Raw genomic sequence first — 21,816 nt, 5'->3', positions numbered from 1 at the left:
CAATTCAAGCCCCTAAAATAATTACCTACTCTATTTGTTAATAATAAAAGTTTTAATTGATAAACAAATTTATATATATATACTTTAACTGAAAATTCGATTTAAATATTATTTCGTTAATTCCTGAAATTAAATAATATTTCATGTAAATCGATTTATGAAATGTATATCTATATATTTTGATTGAAATTTCGTTTAATAATATTTTCAAGAATTTATAAACATTTATATTTTTATTAAATTCATCATTTCAAAATTCACTATCTATAAAATTGTTATTTTTGAAATATTGGTTTTAATTAAAGCATTTATCATTTTAATACTAATTCAATAATGTAATATTTTGAAAGAATTCGGACTCGGAGCTCAGGAAGAACGAACCAACGAAAAAGGCTTAGCAAATCGTGGAATTGAGGTAACGGTTATTGCTAGTGCCCGCAATCCCTTCGAAATGTATTTATGAATGATGTTATGAATGATTGATGTTTTATGATTTGCGGGATTACAAGTATGATTTGATTGAATTGTTTTACGATAATGCAGCTTTATGCAAAGTAATGATTTAATGAATTATTATTCATGAAAGAAATGATTTTATGAAATAACGAGATTTAATGGTTTATTGAACCACCCTGAATGATTGAGATTTTCATGATTAATGTTCTATTAAAAGAAATGTAAACATGATAAATGAAAGTGTAAGAACTGGTCAAGTTCCCCTAATATGGAGCCCAGGCTCCCCCTGATAAGAAGCACTGGCTTCCCCTGATATGGAACCAAGGTTTCCCCCTGATAAGAAGCGCTGGCTTCCCCTGATATGGAACCAAAGTTTCCCCCTGATAAGAAGCACTGGCTTCCCCTGATATGGAACCAAGGTTCCCCCTGATAAGAAGCACTGGCTTCCCCTGATATGGAACTAAGGTTCCCTCTGATAAGAAGCACTGGCTTCCCCTGTTATGGAGCACTGACTCCCCCTGTTATGAAGCACTGGCTTCCCCTGTTCGTAGGAGACGTCCTACCATGTTTTCCTGTAAAATCCTGACGACCAGAATAATACTGTGAAAAGGAAAAATGTTAAAGAAATGATATTCCTGAAATAATGTTCCTGAAATGATATTCTTGAAATAATATTCCTGAATTGATATTACAGAAATGATGTTTCGAAATGATGCTTTTGAAATGATGATTTATTAAATGCTTTACTATATTCTATTCTCCCTGTGTTATTAAATAAAATGAATTGAAATGATGTTACGATGCTAGGGTAACTCGTTACTGAGTCTTCGGCTCACCGTTTTGTTTTCTGTTTTAGGTACTGCTGGGGACCACGGAAACGAGTAGTGGCGAGGATTTCACTATTACAATGTTCACCTAAGTTAATGTTAAGTTGTAACAAGTTTAAGTAAAGATTCTTGATTAAGTTACGCACTTTTATTAAGGAATTAAAAAGGATTATTATGTTAATTTTGGAGTTTAATAGCTTATGATTGATGGTTGCCTTGTAATTCCCAAGAGGGAGTTACGGTAGGTAATGTCCCGACCGAATTAGGTTAATTCCACTGCTAAGTATGCTTTAATACTTGAATTAGAGGTCGGGCGTTACATATCCCCTCGCCGTCGTCGAGCTTATGCGCCGTCATAAAGGCTATGCGCCGCTGTCAAGCTTATGCATAGGTGCCGTCGTTAAGCTTATGGAGAGGAGAGAGAGCGGTGTTTAGGAGAGAGAGGGGGAAATGAATTAGGGTTTGGGAAAATGAAAAGAAAATGAGTGTACATATTGCCGACGTCAGTAATCTGCGTGACATCTTAGGTGACATCAAAGCGGTCTTTACTGTCATGCTGTCTTTTATAAAAGTTTATAAACTTTGTATTGACAAATTTTCATAACCCGTAAAGTGGAAAGTTTATTGGATAATACTTTAGAGCATCTCCAATGGTAGTAGCTAGGGACTTGCTTGCAATTTTTAGAAATTCCAAGCTACTAGCTTGACCATTGGAATTGAAATAATAAATTAGCTTAAAAAACTTGGCCAATGAAATAATATTAAATTAAATTAAATTAAAATATTGATTGACAAATATGACTACATTAATTATCAAGCTTAGTAGCTAACCACTAGGGTACTAACTAGCTAGAAAGGGAAATAGCTTGAAATATTATGTGGCATGACAAGCTAATTTAGAAATTAGCTTACCATTGTGGATGCTCTTATACTTCCTCCGTTCATAAATACTCGCAAAGTTTGCCACTTTTACGCATGCCAATGCACAATTTATATCGGCAATATCTTAAATTCTCTTCAAGCAAAAAATATAAAAGTTGATATTTTGAAATACGTATTGGGACAAATCTAACAAAATCTCACATGACTATGTTTCATTTGACATATAAATTACCAATAATAGTCAAAATACAATATGTGAATAGTGTAAAAATACCAAAAGTTGCGAGTATTTCTAAACAGAGAAAGTATTTGACAAATTTTCTAGCCTAAGACCACAAACCAACCCAAAGTAGATCGCTGGTGCCCCAAGCCCCCAACTCCCCAAGCAGTGACGATCATTGAGTAACATAAGAAAAAAGAAAAACAAAGTTTTGGGTTGCCACTCTTTCTCTCCGTTTCTCTTTACCCTTTTTAATGCCTGAAACTTACTTCCTCTTGGTTTTTTTTCTAAAGGTTTTTCTTTGCACCCACTGCCTGCCTTACTACAGTGACAAAACAAGCCCTGCAATATTTCCTGCTGACTCTCCTCGAGTCAACTCGGTCTTCCACCTCTCTCTTCACTCGCTCACTTCCTTCATTTCTGAAACCCCAATTTTTCTGCAATCAAATCCAAAGGTAATCATGAACAAACTCTAGCTTTCTGAATTTCGTATGTTTCTCTCTCTTCCAACAACCCTAACTCTCACCCTACTCCTCTCTTCAATTTTAGCTGCAGTTTGTTAATTTAGCAACATTTTACCTTATTTCGTGTTGTTGAGCTTTGCATCAGATGTAATTCCTGAAGCTTCCTTATATTTTGAGGGTTTTTTGAGTTTAATCTTGCTTAAATGCTATCATTTTCAATTCTAGGTGCTAATTACTTGATTGATTGTGCGAAAACTAGCTTATATTAGGTAATTTCATCATCTTTATCTGGCATTTGATGTTTTGCGAAGCATGCAAGGGTGTTTTTAGTGATATTGAGACCATATCTTGCTACTTCAGTAGCGGAATTGCTGTTTGAGGTTCTCTTTAGCTTTGTTGCTGGCTGTGTAAATTTCGGGTTTATGGAATTAGTGGGATCTGAGTTGTTTTGTGATATGTTTACTTTATTTAGTATTGCGCTCAGGTATAATAGTCAACATTGTATACCTTATAACTTGCTGTGTTCTTTGAAATGTATTAACATGTCTAAGTCGCTCTGTTTACGTTTCTAGAATATTTCCACAAGGAGTTGAATAATAACCATGATTTGTTTGTAATGAACTATATTAAAGTGTCTGATTCGCTTTCCACTCCTTTATTTATTGGGATTCAGCTGTGATCATTGTGTGGTGACCAAAAGTCACTCTCGGGAGGGGTGGGGCTGGGTAAGGACTGTAAGGCTGTGTAAAGTTGAGCCGCCCGGCCGCCCTTAACCAGGAGCCTACTTGTTCTTTGTTGCTCAATGTGATTAAATCTTTTGCTGATAAATTTGACCTTATGTCTCCTGCATTTCTGATATATACAGATAGTGATTGGACTCCATATATGTAGCGTAGGGTGACTACTAGCTACATTATTCTTGGGGAAGATACGAGAACCAGAAAATCATTGAATGGAGGAGTTGGCCAAAAAGCAAATATTAACGCTGGAAATGATATGCTTTATTAGCTTTTGACTTGGTGGGGATTTAAAACTTTCAAGGAAACAACGATCAGCATGTCATATCCTGGGTCACAGCAGCATTTTGGACTCAGTGACTTGCAACTTCTACAGCAGCAGCTTATGCTTGCACGGTTACAGGAACTTCAGAAACGACAGCAATTTGGGCAGTTAGGTGATGGAAAGCCATCAACCTCTTTAAATAATATGCCCCTATATGGTAAACCTGCTTCAGGTGGTCAAATCCCAAACCTAGGCAGTGGAACACCTTTTAAAGCATCAAACATGGTTTCGTCCAGTAATCTGAACTGGATGCATCCCAATGCCTCTTCATCTATGCAAGGAATAACCCGAGGTTCCACATATTCCCATGGTGAAGGGCTAATGATGGATCCCTCTTTGCAACAGCCTAATATATCTTTCTATGGAACACCTTTAGCTAGTGGGCGAGGCAATTCGGGACCGTATTCATCGATGCAAGGAGTACCACATAGCTCTGTCTATATGCTCTCTGTTAATTCAAATGAGAAGCCTGTCTCACCAGTGCCAGAATTTGCTAATCCGTTCTCGGGTGATAATCCTTCTGTTTCTCCGGGTCAAGGTCATTCTGTGGACAGGTCTTTCTTGCTAAGGCAAGGGTTCCAGGAAAGAGGTTTAGTAGGTCAAGCTTCTGCTCAGACGTTAAATACTGGAATGTCTTCACAAAATTTCCTGCACGGGAAAATAGATACCCATCCAAAAGGATACAGCAGAACAGGTGGACATCCAAGTGGCTCTAGATTCGAGCAAGAACAAACCAAACAAACTAATGATTCTCGAGGTACTGCTATATTGGATCCTCTAGAAGAGAAGTTCTTGTTTGATACAGAGGGCAGCGGCTGGGACACTTCTTTCAGCAAGCTTGCTGCCATAGATACTGCAGAATTTGTGAGTACTTGTCATAGAGAAAGTATGAATTCATTTTCTTCTATGCAAAGCGGAAGCTGGAGTGCTCTTATGCAGTCTGCTGTTGCTGAGGCTTCTAGCAGTGACGCTGGTATACAGGAAGAGTTGAGTGGTTTAAGTTTTCAGAACACAGACTCATCCATCGGAAAACAACCATCAAATCTGAGAGCTCCTTCATCATCTGTTGGCACCATGGTAAGTTCTGCATTCTCTTGTTTTGAAGGTCCTAGTTCATATTGATTTTGAACAATTATTTTCTTGAAATATTTATTACATAACAACCTGAGCATCCTTCTCGGTGGCCCGAATGTCATCAGCTAATAAATGGAACTGTTCCAGCTGGACACCCAGTATATAATTGGATTGGTACGAATGATAAAATTTTTGAAGGTAATGCATCATTGTATATAATTCTCTAGAGCAAAAAATCACTGACTGCTGATGTAACAAAGACTTTCTGCAAGAATGCAGATCTTTCTCAGGGAAGCAGAAATTCTGCTCTTTCAACGTCAGGCATGATCAGAAATGATTATGAGTTCGTTCAGCAGGCAGTTGACAGTCATAATTACATGCATGTGTACGATGATACTGATCAGAAAGATTACAAAAGCATGGGGCATGACCACCAGTCAAGTAGTAACCCCATGGCTGTTGATGCACTTTATAAAAGAGCAGCTGAAATATATGGAAATCAAAACCGCTATCAAGCAGAAAATTCATGTGACAGCTACAATTCTAAAGTATCACAAGCAGATCATGCATGCTTGAATGCGGAAGACTCTGAATCTTCTGCAAGGAGCAGCCACAAATCACAAAACCAGGTTGGATTGCATTGTTTGTCGAGTAGAACTTCTTGTTTTTGTGGAGGAAAAGTTCATAATTATTGACGATTTGTAGGATTTACCAGCTTTAAATGCTATATGCAGGCCCTGTGCGTATCCTCCCCTGGAGCTAACAGTCAGCAAGAGTGTTTTAGCCACTTAAAGTCCAGCGATGCATTTCCTACACATAATGATTCTTTGATGAAGGTAATCCAATGCTTGATAATTGATGAGGACCCTCATCCCTTAAGTGCATGTTATGGCTGAGTTATAGTTCCTCATGGGCATGAAAAACATTTCAGGGGAAGCCAAAGTTGCCAGCTGAAGCATTTTCAAAAGGCAGTCCAGCATCTGACATGTCTGCTTCTTTTGAGAGGTCAGTTATTGACACTCCCCACTGAAATTACCAGATCATTATTGAAGTTTGACTGAAGCTGAATTTTTCCTCGCTTTCATTATCCTTTTAAAAACTGTTACATATGAGCATTGCAGTTCTTTTTCTGCGCTATATTCGCAGTCCCCCCCCCCCCCCCCCCCTTCCAAAAGCATTTTAAATGTAGTTTGCCAACAGAAATGCTCATGCATTAACTACTCGCTTTTCTTTTACTTGCAAAGCCTTATTAATGTGGTGTCGGTTTTCTTTGTGTACACTTGTCTATTTCAGCTACCCCATTGAGCAAATTATAATTGGCTAAATGTGTGCAGTCAAAATACATCCGGGCATAACAAGGCAAGCCAAACCAGGGATCATAGAAGTACAATGCACGTGGGTTTCAATATCAGTCAGGCAGAGTCCCAGGTACTGGATATACCAAAAATCTCAGTTTCTCAGGGGGGAGCCAATCCAGACAAATTTTCCTTTCAAAGCTCCATGCCAGGGGATTCTAGTCTTGGTAGTTTGGGAAATGGACAAAGAGGTCAAACATGGTGGACACCCTCATCTTATGGGAATTCTTTTCCTCCGTTGCAAAGAGCTTCTCTATCACAAGGTTGCAGTGGCAAGAACATTTTTGCAAAGACTACAATTGAAACCTCAAACTTAAAAAGTGAGAGTAACTCCCTTGAAGGTTTATTTTCTGGTCCTCTGCATGTGAGCAACCGGCCTGATGGAAAACACATATCTAAAGTTTCTGAAACATCTGTACCAATTCAAAGGACTTTTCCTGAGATGACTCAACAAATATCTTTGTCTGATTTTCTCCCTACCCAAGATGGTTACCCATTAAAGAATGTCAGTTCTTTTGGCCATGAGTATACTGCCTCAGGAGCCTCTCCAGTCACACAGTCGACAGTTATACAAGGTATGTATCGTCAGGGTGTGAAACCTTTTAATGTATGGAGGGATGTGCCATGTCAGAAGAACATGATAGGTAATGCTTGCAGGTTTCCTGTTATGTATATTCTCCCCCTACCCTATTTACTGGTAGTTGTGTAACCACATTTGCCTCTCTGATGTGCCAGATATGTCATCGTTGGTTGGTGTAACTTCCAGGAGTTTAGCAATGGTCAAAGATAGTCCTCATGAGCAAAAGGCGTCAATAACTGAGACTGCTGATGTTCTTAAAGGTCATGAATCTGCAGAGAAGTACCTCAGTATCTTAACTGATGCATCGGCTTATGCGGAAAGTTCTATAAACCAGCAGGGCTACCCTAATAGTGGGCTGGTTCAGAAGAGTTCCTCTGGGATAACCTTAAGTACTCTTCCCACCTATAGCCAACCTGAACTATTACATAATATGGGTAACATCAAGCAGCAAGAAAAGATCTGTGATGCTGATTTTAATAAGGTGGACTACAATTCATCTTCTCTATACAACCTAAATAAGTACAGGATTACTGATTTCCCAGGGCAACAACCACTGTATGAAATGCATGAACAGGCCAAAAATACTGTTGGCAGTCAATTTGATTCATGTTCATCTCGCCACACTATCACCCCTTCTTTGTCTTCCGGGGCAAGAAGCAGCATGATGGAAATATCTTCAGAACCTTCGTCTTTGCAATATGTATATCCTCATAAGGTGCCTGTCTTTGCCCAGGGTTACTCAAATGGTAACAATATCATATCTGATAGAGTTAGACATATGCAGAATGAATATATGAAAAATAGGCAGATTCTATCTCTGTATGATTCTGCAACCCTTTATTCCATTAAGGCACCTGAGAGTTTGCAATTAAATGGAACTATCACACATGTTAATGGAATTCCAGCTGGCAGAAAATGTAGTATTGTGCCAGGTCTGGTTAATCAGATGGTCACATGTGAACAACCACTACCATCATCTGTGGTTCCTGCAGATGCTAACGTAAGCCTGGATCTTAGTAAAATAAAGAAGCGTAAGACTACCATGTATGACTGCCTTCCCTGGCACAAGGAGGTGATGAAAACTCTACAGGTGCTTCCAGATATCAGGTGATTGTCTTCATCTAACGCATTTAGTACTGCCGTCCTTATAAGTCATGTTTTCTTTTTGATAGCATTTTGTTCTGTTGAAATGACAGTGATTAGTTTGGATAATTGAAAAGGGGGCGAATACAACTTTCCATGGGGAGATTTGTCTTATGACAGGCATTAACAGCTGAAATTTATAACTTCCATAAGTGACCTAGGTGGTAGGTTGGGAATCTGTAGTTGTCGGACATTAAGCCAGGCAATTGTGTTATATGTACCTAGAAAATCACCAGGTTAAGCAAAGTATACCAATCATGATGCACTGCCTCTATTTATTTTAGCCTCCTGGGCGGATAATTTTTTTTAAATCAGAAGTATCGTGTCTGCCTAGTATATGGAAGTGATGTTTTGCAGTTTGGACCATATTAGGATAATGGTAATGCATCTCATTTTACTTATCTTAAGACTGAAATATGAGGTCAATATAACAGTTTTTGATGTGACTATTAAGTGTCTGCAAGCTCTTTTTTAATACATCTTTTGGAGCCCTTATTGTACGAATCTATTTCTGCAGAAAGCTAAAATATCTAGTAAAAGTTTTTACTAAGGATTTTGGGGTTATTCTTAGATTTTCAGAGAACCTTTCCGCATAATGTTAGGTATCAAGGAAAATCAATTCTGGCACCAAAAGGGACATCTCTTCTGATTCACAAATGGAAATATTACCTTATCTATTTCGGGCAATGTCATCTTTCTGTGTGGTCTAAACCAAAAAGACTTTTTGAACTTGCTCACTCAATCGAAAAACCTTCTACTCCCCATTGAGAATAGAAGAAGTTCTACTTTCATACAATATCTTAGTAGAATTCTATTTGATCAATAATTTCATTTGAACTATTTATTCTCTTTTGCAGTACTTCAGAGCAAGAGTGGGCAGAGGTTACGAATCGGCTGATAGAGAAGGTATGTCCTTGTAAAGCTGTGCTTCTTAGAAACCGATCCTTTATCTTGACTCATCATTTTTTGATTCGAATAAAGCACTAAATACACTCTCTTTTTTGCAGTGTATAGATGAAGGTGAGAGAAATGAATGGGAAATGCGACCATCTATACGTGCCAAGAGAAGACTCATTTCGACTACAAAGCTCATGCAGCTGGTTTTTCGACCCCCGTCACCAACTGTCCTTTCTGTAAATGCTAGTGTGGAATATGAGATTGTGACATACTCTATTACCAAGTTAGCATTAGCTGATGCATGCAGTTTGGCCAATAAAACAAGGACTGATTATAACATTCCTCATGAATTCGGTAACATGTAAGTGTCTGTATTTATGGATCTTAAGAATTGTTGAATTACTTTTTCCTACCGTTCATAGTGTTTCAGGTCTTATCTGAACAATAGTGATTTCCAACTTCACAAACTTTTTAAGTGTTGCTGCCAGGAACAAAAATGGCAGGATTGCTGATTGCCTTTCTGATAAAGCTACGGAACTTTTTAAGAGAACCGAAGAGTTGGAAACCCATATAGACAGGTAAAAGAAGATTTATTTTCATGTTGTGCTGGACCAAGTTCTTTATGTGTATCAGTACTTAGCAGGCATGCTTTGTTAACAACTTAACTAGATTTTGGTTTTAATTCAATCATTCAATGCATGCCTCAGAAGATCATCACATAAAAGTTGGTCGCTTCAAATTGATGTATAAAAGAGAAATGATTACCTGTTCAAAACATTCCATTCTCACTTTTTCTAACGCAACTGCAAAATTAATTGTCAGGGATGTAAACGACCAGTTGTTCTGTTCTGTCTGGTGGCATCCTGGAAGTTCATTTATAATTTCTGTTCATGCATTGAAAATTAATTTTGTGGCTTGGTGCTCTTTTACAGTATTATGGAATTGTACATCCAGAATTCTGATTTGTCTCTTTTGATGTCACAGATTGAGCAAGGGTATTTCAGTTGCAGATGTCCTGGTAGAGTGCCAGGAGCTAGAGAAGTTTTGTGTCACTAACCATTTTGCGAGATACCATAGCCGTGTACCAGACCCAGGGGCAAGTGATTCAGCATCTTCGTTAACTGGTGTGGCATCTGTAAGACCATTCCTTCAGAGATATGTTAGTGCAGTTCCCTTACCCCCGAAATTACCAGAAGGGGTACAATGTCTTTCACTTTGATCCAAGTTTTAGCCTCTTCATTCGCCCTCAGTACATAATTTTTATTCTGCATGCCTTCTCATAAACATGGTTCACTTTGCATGGTCCTTCTTGCACTTATAAAACAAGCTAGGAGATCAACTCAAGAAAAGCTTGGACCCATGGTTCAGTTCCTAGAACCAAGGAATCTGCTCCCCTTTTGTTGGCCGGTCGTCAAATTTTGGCAGTATATATGTCTTATGTATATCTTTTTTATTTGTAGAAATTAGGAAGAATTCAGAAGTAATCTGATCTTGTACGGATGTTATAAACTTAGACCGTTTAGATCTTCCAACGGTGACTCCACTCAAACAATGTAAAATTATTTAATGTCATCAGTACTTCCATAATCAGATAAACTGCAGGTACAACAGGTACAGAAACATATCAACTTAATCACTTGTATAGCTTTTGGACAAAGTAACTACTCTCAGCTTATTAATTTTTTGGCGGGGACAATATTTGAAAATCAGTTACAACCTTCTCCTTGGACCACCCCTTTCTTCTTTTTTCTTACACTTAATTTTATTGAAAAGTACAAACAAAAAAGATTTGAGTTGAGGATTCTATGCCCTTTTCTAATCATAAAAGAGTGGGGGAACAAAAATAAAAAGGACAAATAATGTTCGGAAGTGGGTTTGTAGTGTAATAAATAACGTCTTTTTTTTCTAAAAAAAAACTAGGGTTCGACTCACTTGGATCCTGTTCTTTTGTACTTGCTGTCTCTTTCTAAATCTATGTGTTGTTCTTATCGTAGTATTTGCGCTACACGTGGGAAATTATACGGAGTAGTATTTTTCCGTATTTTAATACTCCACTAGTTTTTGGGCCCGGACGATGTTCCGGATTACTACATTAATAACATTGACACACACACACACACACATATATATATATATATATATATATATATATATATATATATATATATATATATATATATATATATATATAGAATTTGGCTCACGTAAGAACACTTTTCTCCGTAAGAACACTTCTCTCGGTAAGAACACTTTCTGATCATGACATTTTCGTAATTTTTATGAACAACCCCCAATTTAATTGTTTTTTCCCGGTATTTTTTCATTATTTCTAACTCTCTCTCTCATTTTCGGATTTCTCTCTCTCCACCAACAACGTCCGGTGATTGTCGCTCGTCGCTCCTCGCTCGTAGCTCGCCAGTCCCTGGTCGCCGCTCGTAGCTCGCCGGTCCCTGGTCGCCGCTCGTAGCTTGCCGGTCCGCTCGTAACTCGCTGCTCGCAACTCGCCACTCGCCGCTCGCATCAATTCGAAATCGTCGGTCGTCGCTCACAGCAATCCGGCGACTTCGCGATTATCTGGTAAGAAATTGATTGATTGAAATCGATTGAAAAATCGAATTGAGGCGATTATCCGGAAAATTCGACTTCTCAATCTACGGGCATCGAGTTTTGAATTGAAATCGATTTCTCAATTCACAAAATTAAAATCGATTTCAATCGATTTCGAAATCGATTTCTCATTTCAAAACTCGAACAAAGTCGAACTAAAGTTTGAACAAAATCGTCGGTGTTCTTGCTAGCATTTCCAATCCAGCAGCGGTGGCGGCAACGACGGAATTGGAAGCGAGGGAGGCAGCGAAATCGAACAAAAAATCCGGCGAAATCGAACCAAAAATCCACTGAAATCGAACTAGAGATCCAGTTCCAGCAGCGGTCCGCGGTGGTGGAAATTGCCGGTTATTATCCGCTTCTTCATGAAATTTTATTAGCCAAGTATATCTGCTCAATGCCAAGCCCATGAAATTGGCAATAAAGAAGAGTGGCAGCATAAATAGAAGATACTATAAATTTAGAACATGCTATAATAAATTTTAGAACATGATTGAATACATTTAGAACATGCTATGTTAAATTTAGAACACTGTTGAATAAAGTTAGGACATGCTTGAATAATTTTAGAATATACTTGAATAAATTTAGAACATGTTTGAATAAATGTAGAACATGGTTGAATAAATTTAGAACATGGTTGAATAATTTTATAACACATTTGAATCAATTTAGACCATGAGCTTTGAAATTTAGAACACATATACATGTATATGTGTTAACTGTGTTCTCATGTTCTAAATTTATAACATGGTTGAATAAATTTTGAACATTGTTGAATAATTTTAGAACATGATTGAAAAAATTTATAATGTCGTTGAATAAATTTAGAACATGGTTGAACAAATTTAGAACATCGTTGAATAAATTTAAAACATGCTTGGATAGACTTAGAACATGAGCTTGAAAATTTAGAACACGAGCTTGAAAATTTAGAACATGTTTGGATAAATTTAGAACATGGTTGGATAAATTTGGAACATGGTTGAACAAATTTAGAACATCGTTGAATAAATTTAGAACATGCTTGAATAAATTTAGAACTTGAGCTTGGAAATTTAGAACATGGTTGAACAAATTTAGAACATCGTTGAATAAATTTAAAACATGAGCTTGAAAATTTAGAACATTGTTGAATAAATTTAGAACATGGTTGAACAAATTTAGAACAAGGAGAGTGTAAAAGTGTTCTTACCGTAAGAAGTGTTCTTACATAAGGACTTGTTCTTACCGGATCCCTCTGTAATACCTCGTATTTTTCTATATTTATAAATATATTTTATTATATTTATAAAGTATTTTGGTCATATTTATAAAGTATTTTTATGAATTTAATTCCATTTAATGAGAATTAAATGCATTTTATTTTTAATTAATTTAATTATCAATTAATTACGAAAACCGTATTTTTATTAAATAAATTCAACGAATTTATTTAATCGGGATTTGTTGGGTTGTGTTTTTAAAACGAATTTAATTTAATCAAAGCCCAGTTAAATTTCCATGATCAAACCCAACAAGGCTTGCAATGATTAATTTTAGTTAAGTCCGGAAATAAGCCCAACTCAAACTACCAAAACCTATCCCATGTGGGAGAGAAAAACTATAAATACACCCCCTCATTAAACCCTCACAAAATTTTCAGCAATCTCTCTCTCTCCTCTCTTTCTCTCTCCTTGCGGCACACCCCTTTCGTCCGCCCTTTTCTTGCAGCCCAAGGCACGAGCATTGTGCTCGTGTGCCCAGCCTCGTGCGCGCACCCCACTCCCTCGCTTTGCCTCGCAGCCGTAGCGTAGCACTCGCGTGCCTGCTGTTTTCGTGGCCTAGCGCTCCGCGTGCCCGCACCCTCGACCTCGCCCAGCGCCAAGCGCCTTGCCCCTCGCTGCGTTGTTGCGTGATGCCCGCGCTGCTTGCGTGCGGTGCTGTTGCGTGGTGCTGTTGTTGTTGTTGCTCGACGCCCCACACACACAACACATCAATTGTTGTGTGTGTGTGTGTGTTGTTGATTGGTGATAATCAATTGTATACTTTTAAACTTTAATTTTCAGTTTTTAAATTGTTTTAATTATTATGATTATTTAATTATTTGGGTTATTTAAATTGATTGGGACGGTTATGAAAACCGTATTTTATTATTGTCGTATTTAAATTAAAGAGATTGATTTTGATGATTGAAATTATTATTTTCAGATTTAATGAATTAATAAAGTGTCAATTTTTAAGGTCAAAACATGGTTTTTATGATGACCTATTATTAGGGTTTTAATTCCAATTGATTAGGCGATTGATTCACATAATTTAATGACGATTTAAATTATGTAGTCCTATTAACTTTTACGAGTTATTCTTGTAGTCCTATTTGAATATCTTTACATTTGAATCATTCCTATTAACTTTTACGAGTTATTCATCTACTTTTAACTTCTTGCTAATCATCCTGATTTTTTTGACAAAGTTGATCTTGTTGACTTTTGTTTTTTAGTTGGCTTGTGTTGTAGTATTTCTGGTGGTGTGGCATGATGTTATTCTGTAGTTGTAGGATTGGGTAATCCAGTGTGTGAGATTGAGAGTGTTTATGTCTTTAAGTGTGTTAATATGTCAACTTAGGAGCTTGTATGAATCCTTAGCCTCGTGAAGACAGTAGGAGAGTAACTAGTTTTTTAGTAAGAAAACTGAGTAAGAGAATAGACCTGTTTGTATTCATATTTGTTGCTGCAAGAGAATATCAGCTGTAGACAGCGAGGTACTGCTCCTCGCTTGGGGATGCACAGTGAATTAGTGATACAACATGGATTGTGTTGAAACATGGATTCATTCCCAAAGGTTCCTTGACTATTAATGATACTAGGGAAATTTGCTGTATTATGACTAACACCGGCCACATCTACTACAGGTCATAAGTTTTCTAGAAGCAGTAGCGCCACCAGCATACCTACCACTGTACTGGTTCCCTAACTGGCTTGTGTTGTTAGTATACATGCCTGTTTCTCTCCCAGAATTTGCTGCATAGCTCACACCAGAAACAACAGGCTGACTAACTCCAACATGACCAATCCCCAATCTGTTTACTCCAATATTGGTAATGACATTCTCAGATTTGACAGGTGTGGAACCACCATCACCTAATTTGATTTTCTCCATTAATGCCAAAAGAGACCTGCATTCAGCAGCAAAATTGAACCGTTCTTCCTTCACCACTGTTGGCTTAACTCGCTGCTTGTTACTGAAAGTCTTTTCATTTACTTACCCCGACTCTATGTTTAGATAATAGCCTACTAGCTCAATTGGAAGAGAATTGTGCAAATGCACAAAAGATGTGGGTTCGAATCCCACATAGGTTCATGTTTACTTTTCGTGTTATGGTATTTACTTTTAGTTTGAAATTTTTTACTTTAACATATACGACGCAACTCCAATAATCGGAGTTTAGGTTCATCAGAATTTAGCTAATTAGTTTTCAATTTTTATTATTTACTTTTTCTATTGTTTTATTAACTTTAAATTTAAAAACCTTTACTTTTTAATTTAATTTTTGTACATGTAATTCAGAGATACATTTACAAAAAGTAAATTAAATAAATAGGTTCATATAGTGCCTGCATTAGTTGTAGAACTGATTTCTCTGTGCCTCTCCTCTTGCACATGAAGTCTATATGCCTGTCAAATGTTTGGTGGGACTCGTCGTCAATGTTTAGGGTTGGAGGTTCGTCATTGGGACTTGTTGGGGTTTTGGTAATGCTGATGCTTATCCTGTCCTGGCAAGACTTTGTTCAACATTTTCTTTGGAAATGAGAGAAAACACTGCTGCCTGCTATTCTTGTGTTTTCTGTTTTAAAACATTAGAAGTCTAGCACTGTCTATTTGAATATTTAGTGAATTCATAATGTATTAAGGTTGAATTATATACAGTACATTTTTTGTTGCAAAATCATGAACATTTTATCATATTCAACTATTATTTTTTAACACCAACTAACTGTTGTACTCCGTATTATGTTATCTGATACGCCGAGTCCTTAACATGAAAATTAGATTGTAATTGATCTTATAATCAGAGAACAATTTCTCTCCACAACAGACATGCGTAGGGGGGTTTCTTATTCAATACGAGTATATTATAGAACACACTTATATATGACCCGATTTATTGCCTTCAAGACTCAAAGAAGTGCAGGATTACTCAGTTTCATAAGACATTGAATCGATTTATTATGGTTTACTTTTGATTTACTTTTGAGTTTCTTTTATTTACTTTTAAGTTTCTTTTGTTTACTTTTGAGTTTTTCTTTTTAGTTTACTTTAGAAATAACCTATTTAGGAATCGAACCTACACCCCCTATGCATCTGCATAGTGCTATACCATTTGAGCTAATAGGTTTAAGCTTAAGCACATTCAGTAACAAAATACACCAACAACCAGAACCTGCCATATTGTATACTTTTGGATAATTTCTATTTACCTTTTCCACTTTTTGCTTTACTTTGGAGCCAGGTAACAGAAACCCTTACCTGACTAGCAACTTGCAACATCTGCAGACCAATCTAAACCTGAGATACATGGACCTGGTACAGGCCCTATCTTTAATTCATTAAAGAAATAAAAATTAAGATGGCTTCTAAGGCTCTGAACTTGACATTTAACTACACGACCTGGCAAAGAATATGCTCCGAGGAATCCTGACCATCTTTAAACCAGTCATCATCCATACCCAAATCATCATTCTCGGGATTTAAATCTGAAAGCAACATCAGACAAAGTAACATTACATTTTCCTTCCTACACAGTGACCATCAATGCACGCAGAACAGAACCACCAAAACTGACCAGCGAGACAATCAACCTAAGTCAACTAATGTCTAAAATAAGTGAAAAAAAATACTTTACTCTTATTTATTGAATCTCTAGCATACTAAAACCAAACCAAAACAGCCAACAACAGAAGAAGCAGAGTGCTCTATTGCACTTACAACCAACTGCAAACCTCGTTCAAATATAATTGGTAGGGTGCCTGGTGAGGTACGGTGACAGGAACTACATTCATCACCCACAGTTTCAGGTCCTCCAAGGTTGCAGCAAATCTGGAACAGAAGTATGATTCAGAATACAATGTGGAACAACATCCTTTTGCATATCATCATACAATGCTACACGTCATACCGCTATATTAATACTTCATATGAGCTATCTGGGAACCAGTTCACTATAAACCTAGAGAGGAGACAATTAATGTATAGAAAAATTTACAGCGCAGGCTGTGCATAACTATTGGCAAATCCATTAGTTCCATACTTCCATTAGCATGGTGACCATGTTTGTCTTGCTCATTCTTCTTATTCTTCAACACAATAGTCTATGTAACTGCCTCCAATACAACAGCAATGGCTCCCAACGCGATAACGATACATGAGCCTAATTAACTTACTTTTGAGCCTAATTAATTTACCTTTACAAAGTTTTGATCTACTTCTAAAATAAGTGAAAATAATACTTTACTCTTACTTATTAAATCGCTAACTGGCATACTAAAACCAAACCAAAACAACCAACAGAAGAAGCAGAGTACTCTATTGCACTTGCAACCAATTGCAAACCTACCCCTCCCTTTACGACAAACGAGAAAATTACCGGCAACCTCAACGAGTCAGACCTCCAAAACCATCTACACCCACATCTAGCATCATAAACCATATTCAAGCTAACAAAAAATGCAATAAACATCAAGCTTCAGCAAACATCCAAGCCTAAAGTACAGGCTTTATCAACTGGAGATCGATTTAGTTTACTTTAAGAGAAATTAAGTTTACTTTAGTTAAATTTTATTTACTTTAAGACATTTTTAATCTAGCTAATTGATTCACAGGCCAATCACAACACCCTAACCCTAACCCTAACCCCTAAACAGATTGCACACTTAGCACAATGTTTACTTTTAAAAAGATTTAGTTTACCTTTAGAGAGATTTGGTTTAATTTTAGAGAGAAAACAGATCATACTCAAGTTTAACAAATGAATTTACTTCTAAGCCTAATTAATTTACTTTTACCAAATTTCAATCTACTTTAAAAATAAGAGAAAAGGAAACCAAAAGAGGTCAAATTAACAACAATGTGATTTTTTATTTTTTATTGTTTGTGACGGTAATTGAATGCAAGCAAATTTCTAGGATTTGAAGCTCAAACTCTAATTGACTATCCTCTAATCAAATTCAAACCCCTAGTTTGTCATCCAACTACTCAATTTGATAAAATCTCCCAACACAAGGCAAGTTGCGAGTTAAAAAATTTAGAAAATACTTAAGTAACTTACTTGATTACGGTGGCGAAAGAAATCGGAGCTCCGACACGCAACATTCGCCTCATCTAATTAATGTAAACATCATATTAGCAATGAGAATTGAAGTAATTAAAAACCTAAAAATCTAATTGAGCGAAATCAGCTAAAAAAAAAGACAAATTCGCTCATAAAAATTGTTGAATAGCTTCAAAGCTTAAGAAATTGCGTTAATACCTGATTCTGAGCTTGATGATGCAGATCACTGTGATAATTCAACGTCGCAGATGAAATTTGACGGACTCCAAAATTGTAGCTGAAATTTACAATAGAACATTATAAAATTTGATTTCGCGAGAAATAGAGTGCAATTGTCGCTTAAATAGACCTAATTTTGGGACAAATTTCTGAAAGTATGAAGAAAATTGAAGAACGGAAGGATGTCGCGAAGAGAGAGAAACAACAGTTTGTTTGTTTGGGAGGAAGAGAGAGAAAAAATGACGGGGGACCAGGGATCCAGGATTTTTTTTTTCATTAAAATTAGATCTCATCCGTTTGTTTTAACTAAATCCAACGGTGGTAAAAGGTTCTCATTATAATGGAGGTTATATCTTAAGAGAGGTTCTCACCAGAACTGGTCATATATATATATATATATATATAAGATCCTTAAAATGAGAAAGATGAGAAACAATCTCGACCGTACAATGAAAGTATGAAACCGATCCAACAAATCTCAATCCGCGAGTGTTACAACAACGAAATAACCCCAATTACCCAAACTGTTTCGCGAAAGCTTAAAAAAACGTTGAATATTGAACATTTTGATTTTTGAACCCAATAAAGCAAAACCCCACCTGCCACCCCCAATTTTCTCACTCCTCGATTTTTCCATCTCCTCCATCTCTCATTTAGCAAACATCTCTTTCTCTCTCCTCCATTAAAAATAAACCTCACCTCCCTTTTTCTCTCTCTTTCATTTTTACCTCCTCTCTGATAAATTAATTAAGTAACATGAGATATTCCCTTCTTTCTTGCTATATCCACTGATACTTCTTTCCATTTTGACCTGCACTTTCTCAACATTTAGGTTTTTTTAATTATAGATGTTATTTTATTTGAGTTATGGAATTATTGGTGTTGATGTTAAATGATGAAGCTTTTCTTCTAATTTGTCAGGGTGTTTATCAGTTGGAAAGGGAGAGAAAGGAAAAAGAATATATTGGAAATAGTTTGCTCATTTCGTCAAATGAGCAAAAAAAATGGCTCATTTTGTTTAGATAAGCAAAAAAATTTGCTCATTTTGTTTAGATGAGCAAATAAATTGCTCATTTGGTCTAGTCGTGTAAATGAGCAAACTTTTGCTCATTGACCACTATTGTCACTATTGTTGGTGAATGTGTCGTTAGTTACAAAGTACTACTGCCCTTAATTAAGTTAAGCTTTGGGTATTTATCCACAAAATTTAAGAAACAAAAAAAAGTTAATTGATTACTTTTGGTTTTGGAGCTAGAGTTGTAGGATAAAAGTCAAATTAAAGGAATCTTAATAAGCTACAATTGTTTAGAAGTAGAGCATGATGTTGCTTTAATTCGCATAGTGTGAGGGGGTCGAAAAAGCACGAGGCTAATGCGTGACCTCGTCCCTCGTGGGTGTGACGATTCTTTTTATTCAATCAAGTGTAATTGGATTTCCTGTGAGTATACACCCAATTGACTAGTAATATAGGAGTCGCCATTCAGTTTTTAACGACAATGAGAAAAACTGACAAAACCCGGTTATCGTGACATAAAGGGAGTGCAATTATGTTTGACCACGACGGCCGTAGGTTCCCTTGTGATCCCTGGTGTGGGGATCTCTCAACATACACCCGCAAGGTAGAGATTGAGGGTTCGGGGGACTGTAACTACCGAGAGGAGTACTTCGCTCGTCGATAACTCCAGAGGCAGGATATCCTTACTAGCTCAGCATAAATAATTGAAGGGACATGCGTTAACTATTAAACTAATCTGAGTTGATTTTAGCAATATGCAACATATAATACTAGATCGATCGCGATTATCTGATTTAAATAGCATTAAGGGACCTAGCATGATAATCCAATTTCCCAAAAATATTATATTTGTTAGGCGTGATAGAACAATCAGATTTAGTTAGTTTAATAGTTCATAAAAAGGGCGAGGAAAGTAATTAAATCATCGAAAAGGGACACGTTACAACGGACCCTTGAGAGGTGCGTCACGGTTCTCAGAAAACTAACCACTTTGACTTTGCTATTTCTCCTTTTTATTTAACGAATCTCAAATTATGGGACAGGATACGTTCTGTTCGATTTATGGATCGATTGCGACAGAACGCGTGATCAGTTTTGTAGCGTGAGGCTTAGGCTTAGGGGTTTAGAGTCAATACTCAGAATATGAATTGTGTGTTGTGTGTCCTTTTCACGTCGTATTTGGGGCTGTATTTATAGGGAAGAGTTCGTGGAAAGATAGAATTGCCGAGTTCTAATCCACAAAGAATTAGGAAAACACGTACCCAGGTATTTTCAGCGCCTAGAGCCAGGCGTTGAAAATAGGGTCTGGGCTGTTTTCTTAGTCAGATTCGGATTCCTGAAATCCGTAGTGTTTGAGACTTAATCGAGTCTTTTGGTGCGTATCAATTTCATGACGGAATGCGTCTGGGCCCGTTACGAACTCTAGGCTCGTTAGGATTTTAATTAATACGTAACTCTAATTTACGAATCATATTAGGAATAGGATTCTCGCAGTTTTCTATCTCATTTAGGATTTATGTTGGAGTCAACACCTAATTCTGACAGGTTTCTATCTTTTATGACTTGCCACTTTTAGAAGCTACCCTTTACGGCAGTTACTATTTTTAGCAGGTTTCCATAAATAGCAGGTTTCGGGTGAAATGAAAAGGGGAATTGAGATTCGTTTATTTTATAGGAGATGCGTTGTCAAGTGGAGATTTATGTTTTCATCATCGAACCTTTCCCTTTCGGGAATGGGGACAAAAGTAGGTGTCTACAGTTAGCCCCCACTTTTACTGAGTCTTGGAGTAAGACGATGGTCAAAGTACTAGACGGAATGCGTCACACAAGCCATGGTGTATGTGACCTGTTTTGCGAGGGCCTCACGAGCCCCCGAGTGATAACATTTGACTTAAGGGTCATCACTTGAAATGTCGACATATCCTTCACGTGTCATTGGGATTTGTCAACTGATAGTATAAAAACTTCCTCACTTTGTCATTGGAAGGATCTAAAGGTGCGTAGAAACTCCCTCACTTTGTCATTGGGAGTAGCTACAGATGTTTTCGAAATCAAAGCTATAAAGTGTAATTGGGCCTGGCCAAGCTCAATCACGAGGTAAAAAATGTTTTTAAAGATTCTCATTTTCAGGGCTAGCTAAACGAGAAAACCCCCTTGTTTTTATGGGACGTAAAATGAAGGAAAATCCAGCACATCGCTCTTTTTTTGGAAAAAACGGAAAACCAATCCTTTTAATTTTGGAAAAGGGAAAACCAGAAAAAGTTATCGTTGCAGCGACTAAGGACCTGCGCGGTTAGTGACGCAGACCCCGCCGGCTAAAGATGGCGAGCCTGTCCGCTAAGGGTGGACACCCCGTCCGATAGAAGTGGACGAATCTATTTTGAAGTTTGTTTGCTTTTTTTTGAAAATAAGGACCTACGCGGCTTGTGACGTAGACCCCGCCGGCTAAAGATGGCGAGCCTGTCCGCTAAGGGTGGACGCCCCGTCCGAAAAAGTGGACAAATCTTGTTTTGGAATATTTGAAAATAAGGACCTACACGGCTTGTGACGTAGACCCCGCCGGCTAAAGATGGCGAACCTGTCCGCTAAGGGTGGACACCCCGTCCGAAAAAGTGGACGAATCTTGTTTTTGAATATTCGAAAATAAGGACCTACGCGGCTTGTGACGTAGACCCCGCCGGCTAAAGATGGCGAACCTGTCCGCT

At 37.3% G+C, this 21,816-nt stretch overlaps 1 protein-coding gene and 1 long non-coding RNA gene across 7 annotated transcripts; one reads left to right on the top strand and one right to left on the bottom strand.

Annotated features, from left to right (window-relative positions):
• The first annotated feature begins 2,577 nt into the window (after positions 1-2,577).
• Positions 2,578-10,547, top strand: LOC110774804 (uncharacterized). 6 transcript variants are annotated; one of them, XM_056827870.1, is made up of 12 exons: positions 2,578-2,840; positions 3,715-4,988; positions 5,111-5,183; positions 5,265-5,614; positions 5,720-5,821; positions 5,917-5,990; positions 6,320-6,984; positions 7,076-8,027; positions 8,921-8,969; positions 9,071-9,321; positions 9,449-9,538; positions 9,945-10,547. In XM_056827870.1, the coding sequence occupies exons 2-12, from the start codon at positions 3,906-3,908 to the stop codon at positions 10,177-10,179; spliced, it is 3,924 nt and encodes a 1,307-aa protein (XP_056683848.1). In that variant the 5' UTR covers positions 2,578-2,840; positions 3,715-3,905; the 3' UTR covers positions 10,180-10,547. The 6 variants fall into 6 exon arrangements, with proteins under 6 accessions (XP_056683848.1, XP_056683851.1, XP_056683849.1 ...); XM_056827873.1 differs by having other exon boundaries at positions 2,594-2,840; positions 6,320-6,915; positions 9,437-9,538; XM_056827874.1 differs by having other exon boundaries at positions 2,595-2,840; positions 6,320-6,915.
• A 5,382-nt stretch (positions 10,548-15,929) lies between these two features.
• Positions 15,930-18,358, bottom strand: LOC110774802 (uncharacterized). The gene is made up of 4 exons (XR_002529583.2): positions 18,076-18,358; positions 17,875-17,927; positions 16,536-16,646; positions 15,930-16,303 (listed from the first exon to the last, which is right to left on the bottom strand). It is a non-coding gene; the product is annotated as an uncharacterized lncRNA (long non-coding RNA).
• Between the last annotated feature and the right edge of the window lie 3,458 nt (positions 18,359-21,816).

The sequence above is a fragment of the Spinacia oleracea genome, chromosome 5 (assembly GCF_020520425.1).
Source record: "Spinacia oleracea cultivar Varoflay chromosome 5, BTI_SOV_V1, whole genome shotgun sequence".
Taxonomy (NCBI): Eukaryota; Viridiplantae; Streptophyta; class Magnoliopsida; order Caryophyllales; family Amaranthaceae; genus Spinacia; species Spinacia oleracea.
This window is presented reverse-complemented; position numbering and strand designations above follow the sequence as displayed.